Below are 16,556 nucleotides of genomic sequence, written 5' to 3' on the forward strand. Positions count from 1 at the left end.
AACAATTAACAAACAAATTACTTGTACATTATTTACATTACATTTTACATTTTTTATTGTACATTATTATAACAATTAAATATAAGTTAACAAAAGATACTGTGGACCATGTGTTAACTGCATCACTTAGAAAAAACGGAAAATGTCGTCTATCAAGAGGCTCTTCGGTAAATGAAACTAATTTTTTCACAGATGTGTGATACACTACAAACACACAAGTACAACTCATCACAATTTGACATTTTCCGTTTTTTCTAAGTGACGCAGTTAACACATGGTCCACAGTATCTTTTGTTAACTTATATTTAATTGTTATAATAATGTACAATAAAAAATGTAAAATGTAATGTAAATAATGTACAAGTAATTTGTTTGTTAATTGTTAAAATAATGTATTAATTATACACACAACCCGTACGAAGGACGGGTACACAGCTAGTCAGTCATTAGAAAAAACATTGCTGTTTGAAACAAGAAACGTCGTTTACTGAGTTTTATAATCATAGAAAACTTAAGAAAAGAAGAAAGACTAAAATATTATTAGTGATTCAAAAATATTCTGAGTAAAGGAAGTTGTCAAACCGTCCAATACTTTATATATTCATTTATTTACATCTAAACAACTTTCTTGAATATAAATAAATAATAAATAATTATGCCTTAACATTAAATCCTACTGCTAAATTGTCAAGTTACTTCCAGATATTACACAGTCACTCGCGCATCTTTGACTTGATTTTCCTGATTAGTTTATATCTTTCTTAACGACAAGAATAAACAAGTATTTATATAAATGTAGAATACGTCAAGAGGTACTTAATCCTAAATTGTAATGTGAACAGGAGGGGTATCATCGTCTCAGAGTTGTATTTCGGACATTTCTAATATCGTTTGTGTATAACTGCTTTACATATACGTACATAGCTATAAATATTTGATAATTTAGCTTGAATGGCATAAGAAAAGATACAGTATAATTCAAATAGAAAATTGTAGATGAAGGAGAAAAATAGCAATGCAAAGTAACCAGGTCATATTAGATATGAAAACGTTGTAAACCCACAACTTTGAGCTATGGTTTGTTTGTTGTTAAGAATAAAGCTACACAATGGACTAGCTATCTGTGCTCTGCTAACCGTGGGCATTGAAACCCGATTTTTAGTATTATAAGCCCTCAGACATACGAGTGAACCACCGAGAGTCATGGTTATGTAGAGATGCATCGGTTTTCTTGCTTTCCATATACATAATGGTTTATTTTACACAACAATGTACGTCTTCATTCCATAACTTCTACTGTAAGTTACAACCAATGTAAAAAAAACAACAAAAAAACATGCTTATCTTTTCGTTTTTCATGAAAAATCTCGCGATCCCGAAGTAAATTGGATAACTTTTAGGGCAAGCAGTATTTTCAATAACGTCTAACTTACCTTCAACAAAAACTGTAAGATTTGCTTCTTGGGGCGTGGTCGCAGGCTTAACCAGCCTAAGCCAACTTCCAGCTTCATCATTTAAATCGAGGTAGACCTTTTCTCCGTCGCTATCTCTGATCTTCGTGGTAGAACGTAAAGAAAAAAAATGTTACAAGCAAAGCGAAACCTTGAAATAAATCAGATACTTAGACAATTTTACAATTTCATTACATTCCGTAAAACTGTAATTGCATTGACCCCACTGTATTACAATCATTACATTTAGAATACATTAATGCACAATTAATGCCTATTAAAACTTGTAGTTAAAATATGAGATTTTCCAATTATTTCGTACAAACTCTGTATTATTGAATTCAAAATTTCACGTCACCTAAGTTAGGTATTCAAAGTAATTTAGGTGTTATATTGTCTTATGATTCGTTCTTGAAATCAGTTTTCGAAGCAGATTTCTACCAACATCACGTCAATGATTAGAAGATATGATTGATGAATTGTCAAACTACTGTCTGATCCATAAGACTTTGTTTCAAATTTCAAATTGTGTAAGTGTTATATTGTCAACTTATGGAGGACAAATTCAGTGTTAACAAACAAAATATATACATATATGTGTGTGTGTACTTCTACTGAAGCTTAAAGTGTACAGTTATACGGAAATAAAGCGCTTCTTTAGAATATTTTACCATTTCTAATTGCTGATTCGTTAATTACATACATTATGAACTGTCTTTGCTGAAGTGTCTCATCTATCTTACCAAACCTGTCTTATTCGCCTAAGGTTGGACTATCTTAGTGGTTAGCGTCCCGGGCTACAGATCGAAATATTCAACATTTGAATCATTGCATGCTGCTTATTACGACCCTCATTTCTAGATGTGAGGGCATTATAACTGTAACATTCATTAAGAATAACCGTGTATTCAGCGAAAGTTGTTGACTGGTTGCCCTTCCTGTGAAAATAGAAATATCTCTGCCTGAACTTTAGGGACCTCTGAATTTGGCTATTTAGCTCGTGTGTTGCATAAGATACCGATCTTCAATTGCTTACGAATACAGCACGTTTTATAAATAAATAAATACTGCTTTCGCCATCACGACACATTAACCATCATATTTTAATGTTTTAGCAAATCACTGAAACTAAAATTAAATTGTCTGCTTTCTCTTACCGTATGTTAATAAATCAATGATATTTAATCATTTTACAAAAGCTCTAAAAATAACGTTAAGTAACTGTCAATGATTTCAGTAGCTCAGTGGTAAGCTTGAGGACTTATAAGGCTAAAGTTCAGGATTAGATTCCTCGTATTTATTATTCTGAGCGTATAACAGCATTTCTGGATAATCAAAACCCTTGTAAAAACATATTAATCACCAACAGCAATAATGATTAAAATATATTTAATATATGATAATATTTTTTGCAAATATCTTAATGAATCAATAACAATAATGTTCAATAGCCAACTTCTTCTCCAATATGGTATAAAGCTTCTAATGTAAAAATTGAAAACAACACCCACCCATTCTCAGTTGTTTTACTGTGCCACTAATTGTAACATGAAAAGCAAAACGCTCCCCTCGGATGTTATTCTGGATTATTAACCTTTGAAAATAATGTTTTTTAAGTTGTGCTACTAAGCAACTAAACTGTCACTTCATAATGAACAATCCTCTTAATGCGCTACTAAACTACTAATTCTAAGGGTCGCTGATTCGAATCCCCGTCCCACCAGACATGCTCGCCCTTTCAGCCGTGGGGGCGTTATAATGTCACGGTCAATCCCACTATTCCTTGGTAAAAGAGTAGCTCAAGAGTTGGAAGTGGGTGGTGATAACTAGCTGTCTCCCCTCTAGTTTTTCACTGCTAAATTAGGGACGGCTAGCGCAGATAGCCCTCGTGTAGCTTTGCGCAAAATTTAAAACACAAAAAAAACATCGCTACTAAACTGTTCAAATTAAACATGCAGCACCACTACCCATTTAATTTTCTAAATACCCGAAGCAACCGTCACTTTTAAGAAATGTGTTAACTATTCATTGATATCAAAATTACACAAGAAAATAACAGTGATTAAACGTTCATTCTTTAATTTCCGCTGTTCCCTTAAATCATCTTACTAAGTATACTTGTACTAAATAAGATTTGAATCGAATAATTAAAACATCGATACATAGTATATGTTACTAGCATTGGCGGACGCATTTCAATTTACTAGGGGTGCAAACAGGATTGCCAGGGTTTATAGGTCGCAACAGTAGGGAAATAATATGGGGGAAGACATTTTCTGGTTAACATATAATTCAGCAACTTTATTGTAAAATTAATACATTTTGATTAACTGATTAATACACTCTGAAACATATTGTCAAAATTCTGTTTGTTTGGTAGAGAGCACTTAAAATATTTTTTGGGGCTTATTATCATACTTAAATGAAAGTAGTTTAATTCACATAACATGATATGTTCTAGAAATAATGATTAAAATAGGCATTATATTTTTCTGTATTAAATTAGCCTTGTCATGTGTGTATTTTAAAGCTAGATCTAAAACCTTTCATGGCGTATTCAAAATTATCAATGATGTTACTGCACCTCCTCGAACCCCTGAGTGTCCAACACTGTTCAACAACCAATCAAAATACAAGGGCTGGTTAGAAATTTATATCCACTCATATCAGATAATAAACAAAAAACGTGCATTAGTCGTTATGAAAACATGAGCATCACATAAAACAGTCTCTGTAACTTTTGTAGCCTTATCATATTAGTTCGTTTAAACGCAAGTGTGATTTTACCAGTCTGATTGTACACATCTACTTCATGGACATCATTTATCTGAAAGTAGTATCCACACAAGCCAAACATGAGAGGAAACTACATGCTGTTAGAGCAGAACTATTCATGGACATCATTTATCTGAAAGTAGTATCCACACAAGCCAAACATGAGAGGAAACTACATGCTGTTAGAGCAGAACTATGTGTAGGATGGAGAAGGACTGTTCATCTGAACTTCTCAGTTACTCTTGTCACATCACGAGCATTAAGAGTTTTGGATCTCGGAATTATTATGTTGCAAGAGAACATTTGATAGCAGCGGACGAATATTAACTCAGTATCCACCAACAACAACATATCCCGCATTTTCTGAACACACCTTATACATCACATTATCTCAAAACACAAACATGTTATATTATAGTTGTTGGATACACAATATTGTTTAGTGTAAGAGTTATTATTTATTTCATTTAGTGATTTAATATTTAATGACTATTTAGTTTTCTTAACAGGAGTGCTTAAAGTTATTTACTTTAAAAGCAATAGTTATGACAAATTTTGTTACGTAACTCGGTAAGAGTCGTACGTTGTGAGTGTAGTTCAACTGTTGTAAATTGGCGTCACATTACTCAAACCTTCTGTATTTTTCTCGTTGCCTTAAGTGATTAGTGTTACATCATAACATCTCCTAGTTTGTAGGTATAGGCGACCAAGTTCAGTCATAAAAAAGTTAGTTAGTTATAGAAAACGTAAAGTTAGTCTGCGTGTGACTGATTAGCCTTAACGAGTGATTTCTATAGTGTTTCACAGCTGAATTGTAACAACAGAGAATACAACTGTGCTGCAAACAAGTTAAGTGAAGTTAGACTGCACGATTGTTAGTTTAGCCAAAACGGCGATATTTTGAAGTGAGTTTCACGGTTTAACAGAGATAAGGAGAAGAATTTGTCTCGTTAAAGGGTGTTCTAAAGTAATTGAACCTGTCTGTGTGGACTTTGACAAAAAGGAGACAATTATTTAAAGTTCTGCATACAACAATGGTAACCTATGGGGTAATGTAAGTGAATTTATCGCAGACTGTACAGTAAGAAATGGAGTAGAGGAAAATAATTCGTCTTGTCAATTGTATTCTAAAGAATCGAATCAGCCTGTGTTGACATTTGAAAAGAAAATAGAATTATTTAGAGTTTTAGATACAACTGTGATATCCTATAGTGTAAAACATTTTTGTACATGTATTTAACTTGTTTTGAACATATTATTTCAAAACAAGTGGATTGTGTGCTGTTCATATATTGTTCGAATTTATCGCCAGCAAGTCACAAACACCTACTGTAAAGAATCCCAGCTCCCACACATACGTAAAAACACAGAAAATAGTATTATGTAGTACGACTAAGACAATATCTTAACTAACTAAACTGCAAACAAAAATAACTCACCTCTACTATTGTAGTCTTAGGTGATAGATTCTTTCCTCGGTAAACTTGACCCTTGAAGGGACCGAAAAGGACCTCTTTAGTTAAAGGGATTTTCGTAAAAACGGCGTAAGCGACGCTAGCATCACTGGACTCTTTAATAGCAAGCACATCTGAAGGCAAGTGGAACAGTTCGTCAACTTCCTCATTTGCTTTACCTGCAAAATCAATGGCACATTTCCTGAGTTTATTTTCAAAATTTGAACTAAATATTTGCACATTAAATATTTAGGGAGAGAGAAGAATAACAAAAAAAAAACAATTTTAGAGCAAGTAATATTAAATACCGTTTAATTATCCAAAACATAATTTAACCAGAAGAAGGATTTGATATTAAATCACTTAATGATGAACCACCTCATGCATAAGATGATTTTTTTTGGTATAATAAACCGAACAAGTCTATTTCATACCTTAATAGGTATACCTGGTTATTTTGTAATGGATACCTATATGTTTTTTCACACCTATAGTTTCGATACACATTTGTTGTATTCAGTAGATATCTCTGTGAAACTTAAGAACTGACAAGTTATACGAAAAAAGACTCAATAAAACAAACTTCCCTCAGTCCCAAATTTTCTGTATGTACTGCTGTACTCATCGTGTAGTTTTTCTTCTTTTTTTGCGAGGTCTAGATCATAATAAATCACCATGAACTTTAGAACGAATGTAAGTGGATTAAGATAACATCGGTAACTACACAGTAAAATAGCCCAATGTAAGTGGATTAAGATAATATCCTTAACTACACAATACAGTAGCACCGGAACAGCGTATTATTGCTATCTATCTATTGAGATGTTAATGTGTATTCCTTATTGTTGATATTTTACCTTTACCTTTAAGTAACTTTGATATAAGAAGACACGTCGTTATCAAATCTTACAGACGTGTTTATTACATGAAAATTGCCTGTGATTATCTTAAACGTCAACTTTTCAGAAATAAATAACAAAATCGTCCATGTACTATCAAAGTGCAAACATAAAGAATATTTATCCAAGTATTTTGTTTTTTTGCCAGAGCTATAAAATTTTATAGCTTATAAATAACAAACTTTGCGAAAGAAAAATTTCAGAATGCTACCAATTGCTAACTTATTGACCTTCTAAAACAAAAAATTCTCTTTTGATCAATGCCAACAGCAAAAAATTTGTACTTAAGGATTGTGACGTTTGTTTTAGGCAACGTTGTGGAGATTTTTAAATGAAGCCTTTACAAGCATAAAAAATAATATTTATAATAATAATTGTAATTCGCGTAGAAGATGACAACATATTATTGCTAAGTTAGTGTTCCTATCAAAAGTTTTTTTTTTTATTTCGCGCAAAGCTACACGAGGGCTATCTGCGCTAGCCGTCCCTAATTTAGCAGTGTAAGACTAGAGGGAAGGCAGCTAGTCATCACCACCTACCGCCAACTCTTGGACTACTCTTTTACCAACGAATAGTGGGATTGACCATGACATTATAATGCCCCCACGGCTGAAAGGGCGAGCATGTTTGGTGGGACGGAGATTAGAACCCGCGACCCGCAGGTTACGAATCGAGTGCCCTAACCACCTGGCCATGCCTATCAAAAGTAAACTAAGCTACCTGTGCTGGATTATCTAAGAATGTCTCTTGGCTGTAAACAGAGACTCGTTAAAGTTAATCCTGTTGAGTTGACGAATGAAACATCTTTTAGTGATTACCGATCATTTTGATAAAAAAGCAAAACATTCAGTGTACTCTTCCTTTTTAAATGAATTTTATAAAATATCTCAGAGAAAACTAAAACAATTGAAGTGAGATATGAAGACCGAAAATGTAAATCTGTATCACGCGTACATCAAATGTAGATTTTATCAAATTGTATAACAAAGTCAAAGTAAGAATTTTATTATTAATTATGTGATGTTACACAAACCAAAAACACCATAGTTTTAAACATGCACCACTATGTATATTAAAACGGCACCAAGTTCGTTGGAAAACTATACATGTTTCGGTAGTATTATCTCGCCACTATCAGTAACTGTTAGCACTGCTGTTTTTATTGTAGTTCAAAGCAACACAAAAGGCTATGTGTACAAGTACATCGCGAGGAATCGAACCCTGAATTTTAGCGTTGCAACTCCGTGAACTTACTGCTGACCTAAGGAGGGGGACCTTAAAAGAGAAGCTATACATCTTCATACAGATGTACATACATAGATCCAGCAGTATAAATTACCATACAAAACCTTGACCACTTTTAGTGCCACCAACATCACAAGATCGATTTCCAAAACTAATTTCATTAACATCTAGACCACAACTCTTGTTCAGTATAATATCCGAAGCTGAGTCAATATTCAATGTAACATCTGGACCAGAGTCCCTATTCAATATAATATATGGACCAAAGTCATTATTCAATATAATATCTGGACCACAGTCCATATTCAATATAATATTTTTCATTTTATTTCTAATGACTAATATTCATTTCATCTTTATATTCAATCTTATTAACAAGTTTAACATTTTCACAATGAATAAAAAGAGTCGAGTTTGCTACATATTCAGCTATTTGAAACTAGTTTCTCTATTGCAGTTTTTGTTCTTTTAATTGAGTTTAATTTTTAATTCGTACATATATAAGCTGAACCACAGTTACACGAAAATTTATGAATACTACAATTACATTCCTGTTCTGCTGAATTATTTAATCTATTAATGAAAGAATGAGGAGAAATGATTACTTACAATCTACATGTTTCTTAAATGTACTTTGTATTTATGTAAAAGTTGTGTCAAATTGTAATTTCCTCAGTTTCATATCACTACTCTGAAAATTGAAGTAGAGTTGACACTTAATATTCCTATCTAAATGCTGTTTTATTAAACGAAAACAATTATGACGATAAATTTATATTTCCAAAATTTCTTATGTCGCAATTTTTAAAAATATACTAATGCAAATTGATTTTTTAAATATAGAAGCAAAATACAAATAATAATTATATAATGAAACTTTAAAAAAAAATTAATAACTAACAAGAAATCTTAAAAGTGTAAATGAAATTATCAAAATGAAAAAAATGCGTTTCCTGAAAGAATGTTAAAGATTGGTCCTTGTGACACATACTTGTCATCATGCCCTTATTTACATGGCAAATCACTCTCGCCAACAGTCTATATTACCAACAGTTCTATCACGAAAGCCCCCCCCCAGTGGCACAGCGGTATGTCTGCAGACATACAACGCTAGAAACCGGGTTTCGATACCTGTGGTGGGCACAGCACAGATAGCCCATTGTGTAGCTTTGTGCTTAACTTCAAACAAACATACTCTCACGAAAATGACTAATATTCTTGATACTTTTCAACTAACCAGTGAAATATCTCATTTTTAGTAACACGATACGTGTAAAAATTAATTATGAAACACATGTATGGTGTTTTGGAATATCCTTTATTCACAGAGTAATTTTACATTTATGTAGGAATTTCAAGAATATGCAGCATTGATGCTACTAATTTACTCTCGTGAATTATTTAGCCAGAAAAGCTGTTTAAAATACTAAAATTAAATGATAAGCCCACTCTGCCATTCGACATAAATATAGGATTACCGTGTGAATAAAACACATTTCTAAACGCCATACATATATTATAATCTTCACCACTATATGAAGCTTAGACTTATTCCCTCGATTTGCACTTATGGGGAATTATTGGTGATAGGCAAAATTTTTTGAAACCAGAAAACTGAAAAGTGGTGAATCTAATGATGGATTTGGTTTACATTTAATTTCTGCATTTATATTATTATAAACTAATGAAGATTTTTTAAGATTGGTGCACCATCTCTCGTGCATTGTTAGAACTTTTCGGAAGAGATGAAAGTAAGACTAAGCTGGATTCGAACCAACCACCACAATGTACTGTATTTTTAGTTATATAGATAATACTTTTCTCTACGACTAACACTACTTACCTTTGATTTGATTTCTTATTAACGTAAATTCGGTTGCGTTCTTGCAGGTAGACATTATTATATCAAAGTTACTGAAAGGTGTTTAGTTTTAGTATATATTATCATTCCTTTTAAATGACAAAACTAAAACCTGATCATTGCTCAAAATATAACATTATTTTAAATTCAATAGCATAGTGATATAATTTAACTTATCAACTTATTCGAACTCAGTAAAGAGCTTTATTATCCATATAAAAATATCTCAACTGTATCAATCTCAACTAATAAAGATTCACTAATAAAAATAAATAGTACGAATAAATGCTTTTTTACCTACGTATCACATATTAACCCTTAAAAATAACTACACAGATGTGATAACGCAGTGTTTTATATAAATATAGTGAAAATGTAACTCCTCCTGTGATTTTAAGTAAGGTTGTCGATAATTCACTTTTGACATTGTTTACATTATGCGCCGTTATTTTTTGCACAAATAATGATTATATATCCGTGCTATATCTACATGTATCAGAAGATAATTTTACATAGGAAATGTAATTTCATGTTGCTTTAGTATCTTATTACAAGGATAAACCAAGCACAAGTATACTTGATCTTCGCAACAAGAAGGGATTCGCGGATCTAACACGATAAACAAGTTGTGGAATAAAAGAGACAAAATTTAGTGTTAAAGTGAAAACAAAACAAAACAAAACAGAAGGTGAAACGGAACAAAGGAAGGTCGTACTAACTGAAAAGCAATTGCATTAGGATACACTGAGAGCTAAAAATTATGTTCAAATGAAAAGAAATGTATTTAAATAAAATAAAATATATGTAAACTTTATTTGAAACTGGTGGCTGTAGTAAAGGACTGAAAGAATGACACATATACGATCACAAGCACAGACATTTTGATATTCGTTTGACATTGAAAACAAGCAGGAGGCTTCTTCATCACAAAGTCTTAACTTCTTCAACTCAGAAAATATGTCGCTGAAAACGCCAAAGATGCTCTCTCGATCCACATTCTCTTCCTAGTTGACGACCCACAAGTGTACTGAAGAATCTTTGTTCCATACAACAGTCGTAGTAATTTAAAATAGTTCCACTTACAGTAGGCACTTTAGGATACAACTATCCAGTGAAACGGTAGGTACCCTCCTTGAAAGAATTTTGCAGCACTTTAGGATACAACTATCCAGTGAAACGGTAGGTACCCTCATTGAAAGAATCTTACAGCACTTTAGAATACAACTATCCAGTGAAACGCTAGGTACCCTCATTGAAAGAAGCTTACAGCACTTTAGGATACAACTATCCAGTGAAACGGTAGGTACCCTCCTTGAAAGAATCTTGCTGCACTTTAGGATACAATTATCTAGTGAAACGGTAGGTACCCTCTTTGAAAGAATCTTGCAGCACTTTAGGATACAACTATCCAGTGAAACGCTAGGTACCCTCCTTGAAAGAATCTTGCAGCACTTTAGGATACAACTACCCAGTGAAACGCTAGGTACCCTCCTTGAAAGAATCTTGCAGCACTTTAAGATACAACTATCCAGTGAAACGGTAGGTACCCTCATTGAAAGAATCTTGCAGCACTTTAGGATACAACTACCCAGTGAAACGGTAGGTACCCTCCTTGAAAGAATCTTGCAGCACTTTAGGATACAACTATCCAGTGAAACGGTAGGTACCCTCTTGAAGAAATCTTGCATCAGAAAGTAACACTTATGGCTGAATTAGCATACAACTTCGACTGGATTTACCGTATCAGATCAAATGCATACAATAAGAGAGTGAAATATTTGATACTTGTATACCACATTACTACCAATTTTTAAGGTCTTACCAAGCTATACAGTAAGAGATAACATTCTTTGCTCCTACACCTCTGCTTAAGAAAATTGCTAGGCGTTATATTGGTATACATTAACTTGATAGGCATTACATGCACTAAAAAATAAAATCCATGTTAAAAACTTCATTGCTTATCAGCAATAATCATGTACGTAGCAAGTATTGTGAACAAATTCAAAACCGAAATGAGCCGTTACCTAACACCTTTAAATTATGTACTGACAAGTAAGTACTTTCATTCTCTCTGTCTAACAAATAAGGTTGCTCATTGTGTTTACTTTGTTTCGATATTAAGCCTAAACCAAGTGCACACTTTAAAACGTGTTAACGCTCACTTCGCATTGTTCAAGGCTTCTATACTTTATGTCTATCATTTATTCTTCTCTTATTAGTTTTATTAGGAATTTATTTGTACTAGTTAATTTGGAAAAAAGTGACTTATGTGGAATTAACCTGTGAGACTCAGAGGAAAGTACAAAGGCTTATCATGCTAAAAACCGAGTTCTGACAGTCGGGACGGGCACAGCACAGATAGCCCATTGTTTAGCTTTGCGCTTAACAACGAAACAACAATCTGTGAGGTTCTGGGTTAAAGGTAAGGTATTTTCTCAATGGCTTGGTATTAATAAAGCATATATTTGAGAATGAATAACTAAGATAACAAAATATCAAAATACTTTGTTCATAATTATATGATAATAGATGGACTTTATTAACTAGTTTAAACATGAGAGATTTAAGGTCAGTAACCAAAATCCCTTCTTAATGTCATTGGCCAAAACAAATTAAGATGAAATAGAGTGAGAATGAATGTATCATAACTAAAACAAAAAACGGAGCATATATAAGTAAACACTGACCGAAATTGTAAGTAAATACTAGTGATTAAATCAGTATAATCAATATTCAAATTTCGCGTCCATTAGATCTCGTATGTACTGAAGTTTGTCATTAAGATTTAACAACATTATCGTGATCGTTTAACTGATTTTTGCCTCCCTAAACATGCTTTCTCCATATTAATTGCTTGTGGTTAATCAACCCGTGGTCGATAACTTTATTATTTCCTGTCAAATCGATAGATAACAACTCAAAATATATTACTTTTGTATTGAGGTACACTTATGCCCATGTGATTCTGATGTATGCGGTAGAACACTTATTGCAGAAATGTACTCAGAGAACAATTTTGTACTAGAGCAGCAAAGGATCAAACAACAACTAAAAAATAAATTAAACAGATCTTATATTCAGAACCAGTGTAAAAGTTTACTTATAAGAATGACAAGCTTCTAAATCGCTTATGTTGCTGGGGCTGGAAAGGCTCTCTTCACATGATATAGGAGCAGTAGAACAATGTGTAATGAAAGTGTAATTACACTAGAAAGTGTAATGATACATCACACTTGATATCAGACAGTGGGCTCAAGTGCAGCTTAAGCACATTGCACGACAAAAATAATTTATCCTAACATAAAAGATTCAATTACAATGAGTGATCAGTATCTTTATATGTGTATTGTATTGAATAAATAATGAGAAACTGCAGATTACTGTACTGGCTATACATTAGTAATTTCATGTTATTGAAAGTATCATGTTGTGAGATTATAATCGCTACAACCAAATTCTGGTTTCATTAATTCTCTATTCAACCCTCATCATCCCAGACCATATATACAGAAGGTTGAACATGTTATATTAAAACGATTTTCGATATACTAATCAGCGACGGACTGGGATGTACTATATTTTGACATTATTTAGCGTTACCTAGGCAACGTGATGTCACCGAAAATTGATTGCTTTTGAGGAAGGAATGCAACAGCCCTTCCCGACACACAATGTTCATGTGTTCAGATCATAAGATTTTCTTCAGATTGAGAATTTAGGATTTCCCTGACCTTGTACTTGGTGGTATTGTAAAACAGATAAGTATGGATCAACTAGGGGCTTTAGGACTATCCAGAAAGAGATCCATAACATTTCTTATCCAAGCAATGGTAAGCAAAGTGCAGCATCTTGTAACAGGTGAGAATCCACACACAACCAAAAATCATCCACGTGCTCCAGGAAACTATACGCAGGTCACTTGTACACAAGTTGCTTCCATGACATATCTGTTCAAACGTCGCATACCTCAAGCAGCTAGAGAAAAAGAGGTATTGATTTTATTCCATACAAAGATATATAAGTCAGGTCGTCTATGGATTTCTGTACGATTGTACTGTTGAAATGGGTGCTGGGAAGTTGTCGTCCCCGTACACTAAATGGGCCCCCCTGTGGGTCAATGGTAAGTCTAAGTTACAAAGTTAAATCCGGGGTTTGATTCCAGCAGTGTACACAGCAGATATCCCAATGGGGCTTCATTCTACAAAAACAAAACAAACACTGAATGGTTTTGGAAAGCCAGCAGGAAGGAGTGGTGTGATATTGACACGATAGCCTTATCACGGAGCATTTAGCAATGGAAACTGCAGCGCTATTATAAAAATGTATGGGCGTCAGATAGAGTATGCCAAGACGTGGAGACATGGATTTTAACTACATAATAATGGTCAAAAATCATTTTAAATAACGTTGAATAATATACATTATGTATACATATCTATTTATCAAGGACAGGAACAATATTTTATAAAATATTTGAATATTTTCATATCATTTTAATTAATATTAGGACATTTGGAGAAGAATTTGATTATATATATATGTGTGTGTGTGTGTGTGAAATTAAAATGACATTTTATAAGTATGCAAACTTATCAGTGTTCTTTGGCTTAACTTTAATTTGAAAAATGTGCAACAATATGTTGATTCAATAGAAATAAAAGTTATGATTTTTGTGCTTAAATTATTTCGATAAGTGACGCGTTATGAATACATTTTATTCAGCATATGGGTTACTCTTGTTTGACCGAATAATGGGATTTGACAGTCTAGAGCTTTGTGCTCAATAACAAACAAATAGCGCTCTCGCGGTCCTTCACAGAACGAGTTTTTGTGGTAATGGGCTGCAACCATAAACCTCTGATTCACAATCACACCACGTTAGCACTAGGTTACACAAAAATGTTATTGACCTAATGAGCTGAATTTCTTAGTGTTACATCACGGAATGCCGAACTATACTTGAATTATAGTCAAAATATAGGTTTGCAGCTACTTATATAGCATATTTTAAGAAATATTTATCAAAATGACTATGTAAAAAAAAAAAAAAATTAAACTGTACATGAAAAATCGAATATTACTTGAAGTTTCTGGAAATGATGAATACATCTCAATTTTTATCAAAGTTTCAATGTAAAGACCTTGAAGATGTTTATAGGTGGAAGGTTAAATAAAAGAACGAGTTTAGGCGATGTTTCTCAACTTTAACGATACAGATAACAACTACAATAATAACTAAAAATAAACTTCAAATCCAGAAATGTGATTAACAATCTTGAGTTCAGTCAAACAAAAATAGCAGCGGACCTTTTCTTTTCATCTGTTTTACCTGAAATAATTCTTTGTTCAGTCTTATTGCAAGTTTAAATACAGTTGATAATGCAGATCACTCTCATACAAGTATACTTATTATATATTGATTACTATAAGTGCAAAAAAAAGATACTAAGCAAAGAAACGATAACAAACACATAAGTTTCCTCGCTGTTAAGATTTGTGTATTGTAAAGCACTTTTTACGTCAATCAACACAAAGACCACAACTAATAAATCACATCATAGAAATGTTCTATGTCGAGCAGTTAAAATGAAATATGCAAAACAAACAAACACCTACAGCTTCAACGTTCCTGCTAATTAGAAGGGAACATAATTCATTTTTAGGTGTTTTATATGAAGATCTGAAAGGATTGCATATAAAGCACTTGTATTATTAATCTTCGGTAGATACTACATTTAAAAATTAGAAATATTAGTCAACAGTGAATTTGAATATTGTAATAAGTGTGATAAATGATTTATCCTAAGTGTGCCACTTTCAAGTGTCATTAATTATGTTACACACCTAAAAAACTTAATTCATGTGATTTTTGACACCATCATCATGTATAAATTTATTGTTCTGCAGATATTTTTTTCATTCACGTGAAAACCATCCTCGTTTGACATACTGGTGGTTAGGACCCTCGCCTTGCAATCTGCAAGCCACGTCGCAGAACAAACATCGCTCTTGTCACCGTGGGGGCGTTATAATGTTATGTTAATTTCATCTCACAACTTTTTGTAACGAATAACCCAAAAGTTGACGATGGGCGCTGTTGACTAGCTACTCAGGAAGTTTCTCGCAAAACATCCTACTAATGCTTATCATAAAATTCACCGCAGTACTCTAAAAGCAGGGATCATTAAGTCCTTTGTTTTTCACGTGCTTTGAAACTCTTAAGAACACTCACCGCCAGTTGTTAGGTTTCTCTTATATAAACAAATAGTTAGATTTGACCGTCTGTCTGCTTGCTCACCTATGGCCCTAAAATGCTTGGATTCACGATCTGAGCATGCTAACCATGAGCCAAGTCTTCTTCACAAAAATGTTATGATAATGGGACTCTGTATACAAAAACAATTAAAAGTTTTCACGAAACAACATTTTTTTCTTTCATCTTATTTGCTAAAACGTGACAGTAACGTTAATTAAACGTTTGATAATTCTTACGTGATATCAAAACATCATAATCGTGTTTAGTAGATTATTTTAATGGCGATCTGATTTTTATAACAAGTCACAGTGACCGGTTATAATAGGTTCTAAGTAAGCTTCAAATTAGTTAAGTAATCATCACAATGAAATATTGTACCGGTTACAATAGGTTCTAAATAAGCTTTAAACTAGTTAACTAATCATGAACATCTTCTATATACTCCTTTACGGTTCCACTAAATCTCGTTATAAACACTGCCCGTCAGCTCTCCTACTCCTATTACGATAATTGAAAAGTGTATTTATGATAAAAGTTTGTTTGTTTGTAATTATGCACAAAGCTACACAATGGACTATCTGTGCTCTGCCCACTACGGGTATCGAAACCCAG

At 33.0% G+C, this 16,556-nt stretch overlaps 1 protein-coding gene across 1 annotated transcript in view; it reads right to left on the reverse strand.

Moving 5' to 3' along the window:
- The window catches only part of LOC106464838, an 18,692-nt gene extending 10,565 nt beyond the window's left edge, over positions 1-8,127 (reverse strand). Inside the window, exons 1-3 of the mRNA XM_022392636.1 lie at positions 7,919-8,127; positions 5,666-5,882; positions 1,434-1,554 (exon numbers count right to left, since the gene is read on the reverse strand). Of these exons, the coding sequence (XP_022248344.1) occupies positions 1,434-1,554; positions 5,666-5,882; positions 7,919-8,127 (547 nt within the window). The remainder of the gene's footprint in view (positions 1-1,433; positions 1,555-5,665; positions 5,883-7,918) is intronic.
- Between the last annotated feature and the right edge of the window lie 8,429 nt (positions 8,128-16,556).

The sequence above is a fragment of the Limulus polyphemus genome, unplaced genomic scaffold, assembly GCF_000517525.1.
Source record: "Limulus polyphemus unplaced genomic scaffold, Limulus_polyphemus-2.1.2 Scaffold1755, whole genome shotgun sequence".
NCBI classification, from domain to species: domain Eukaryota; kingdom Metazoa; phylum Arthropoda; class Merostomata; order Xiphosura; family Limulidae; genus Limulus; species Limulus polyphemus.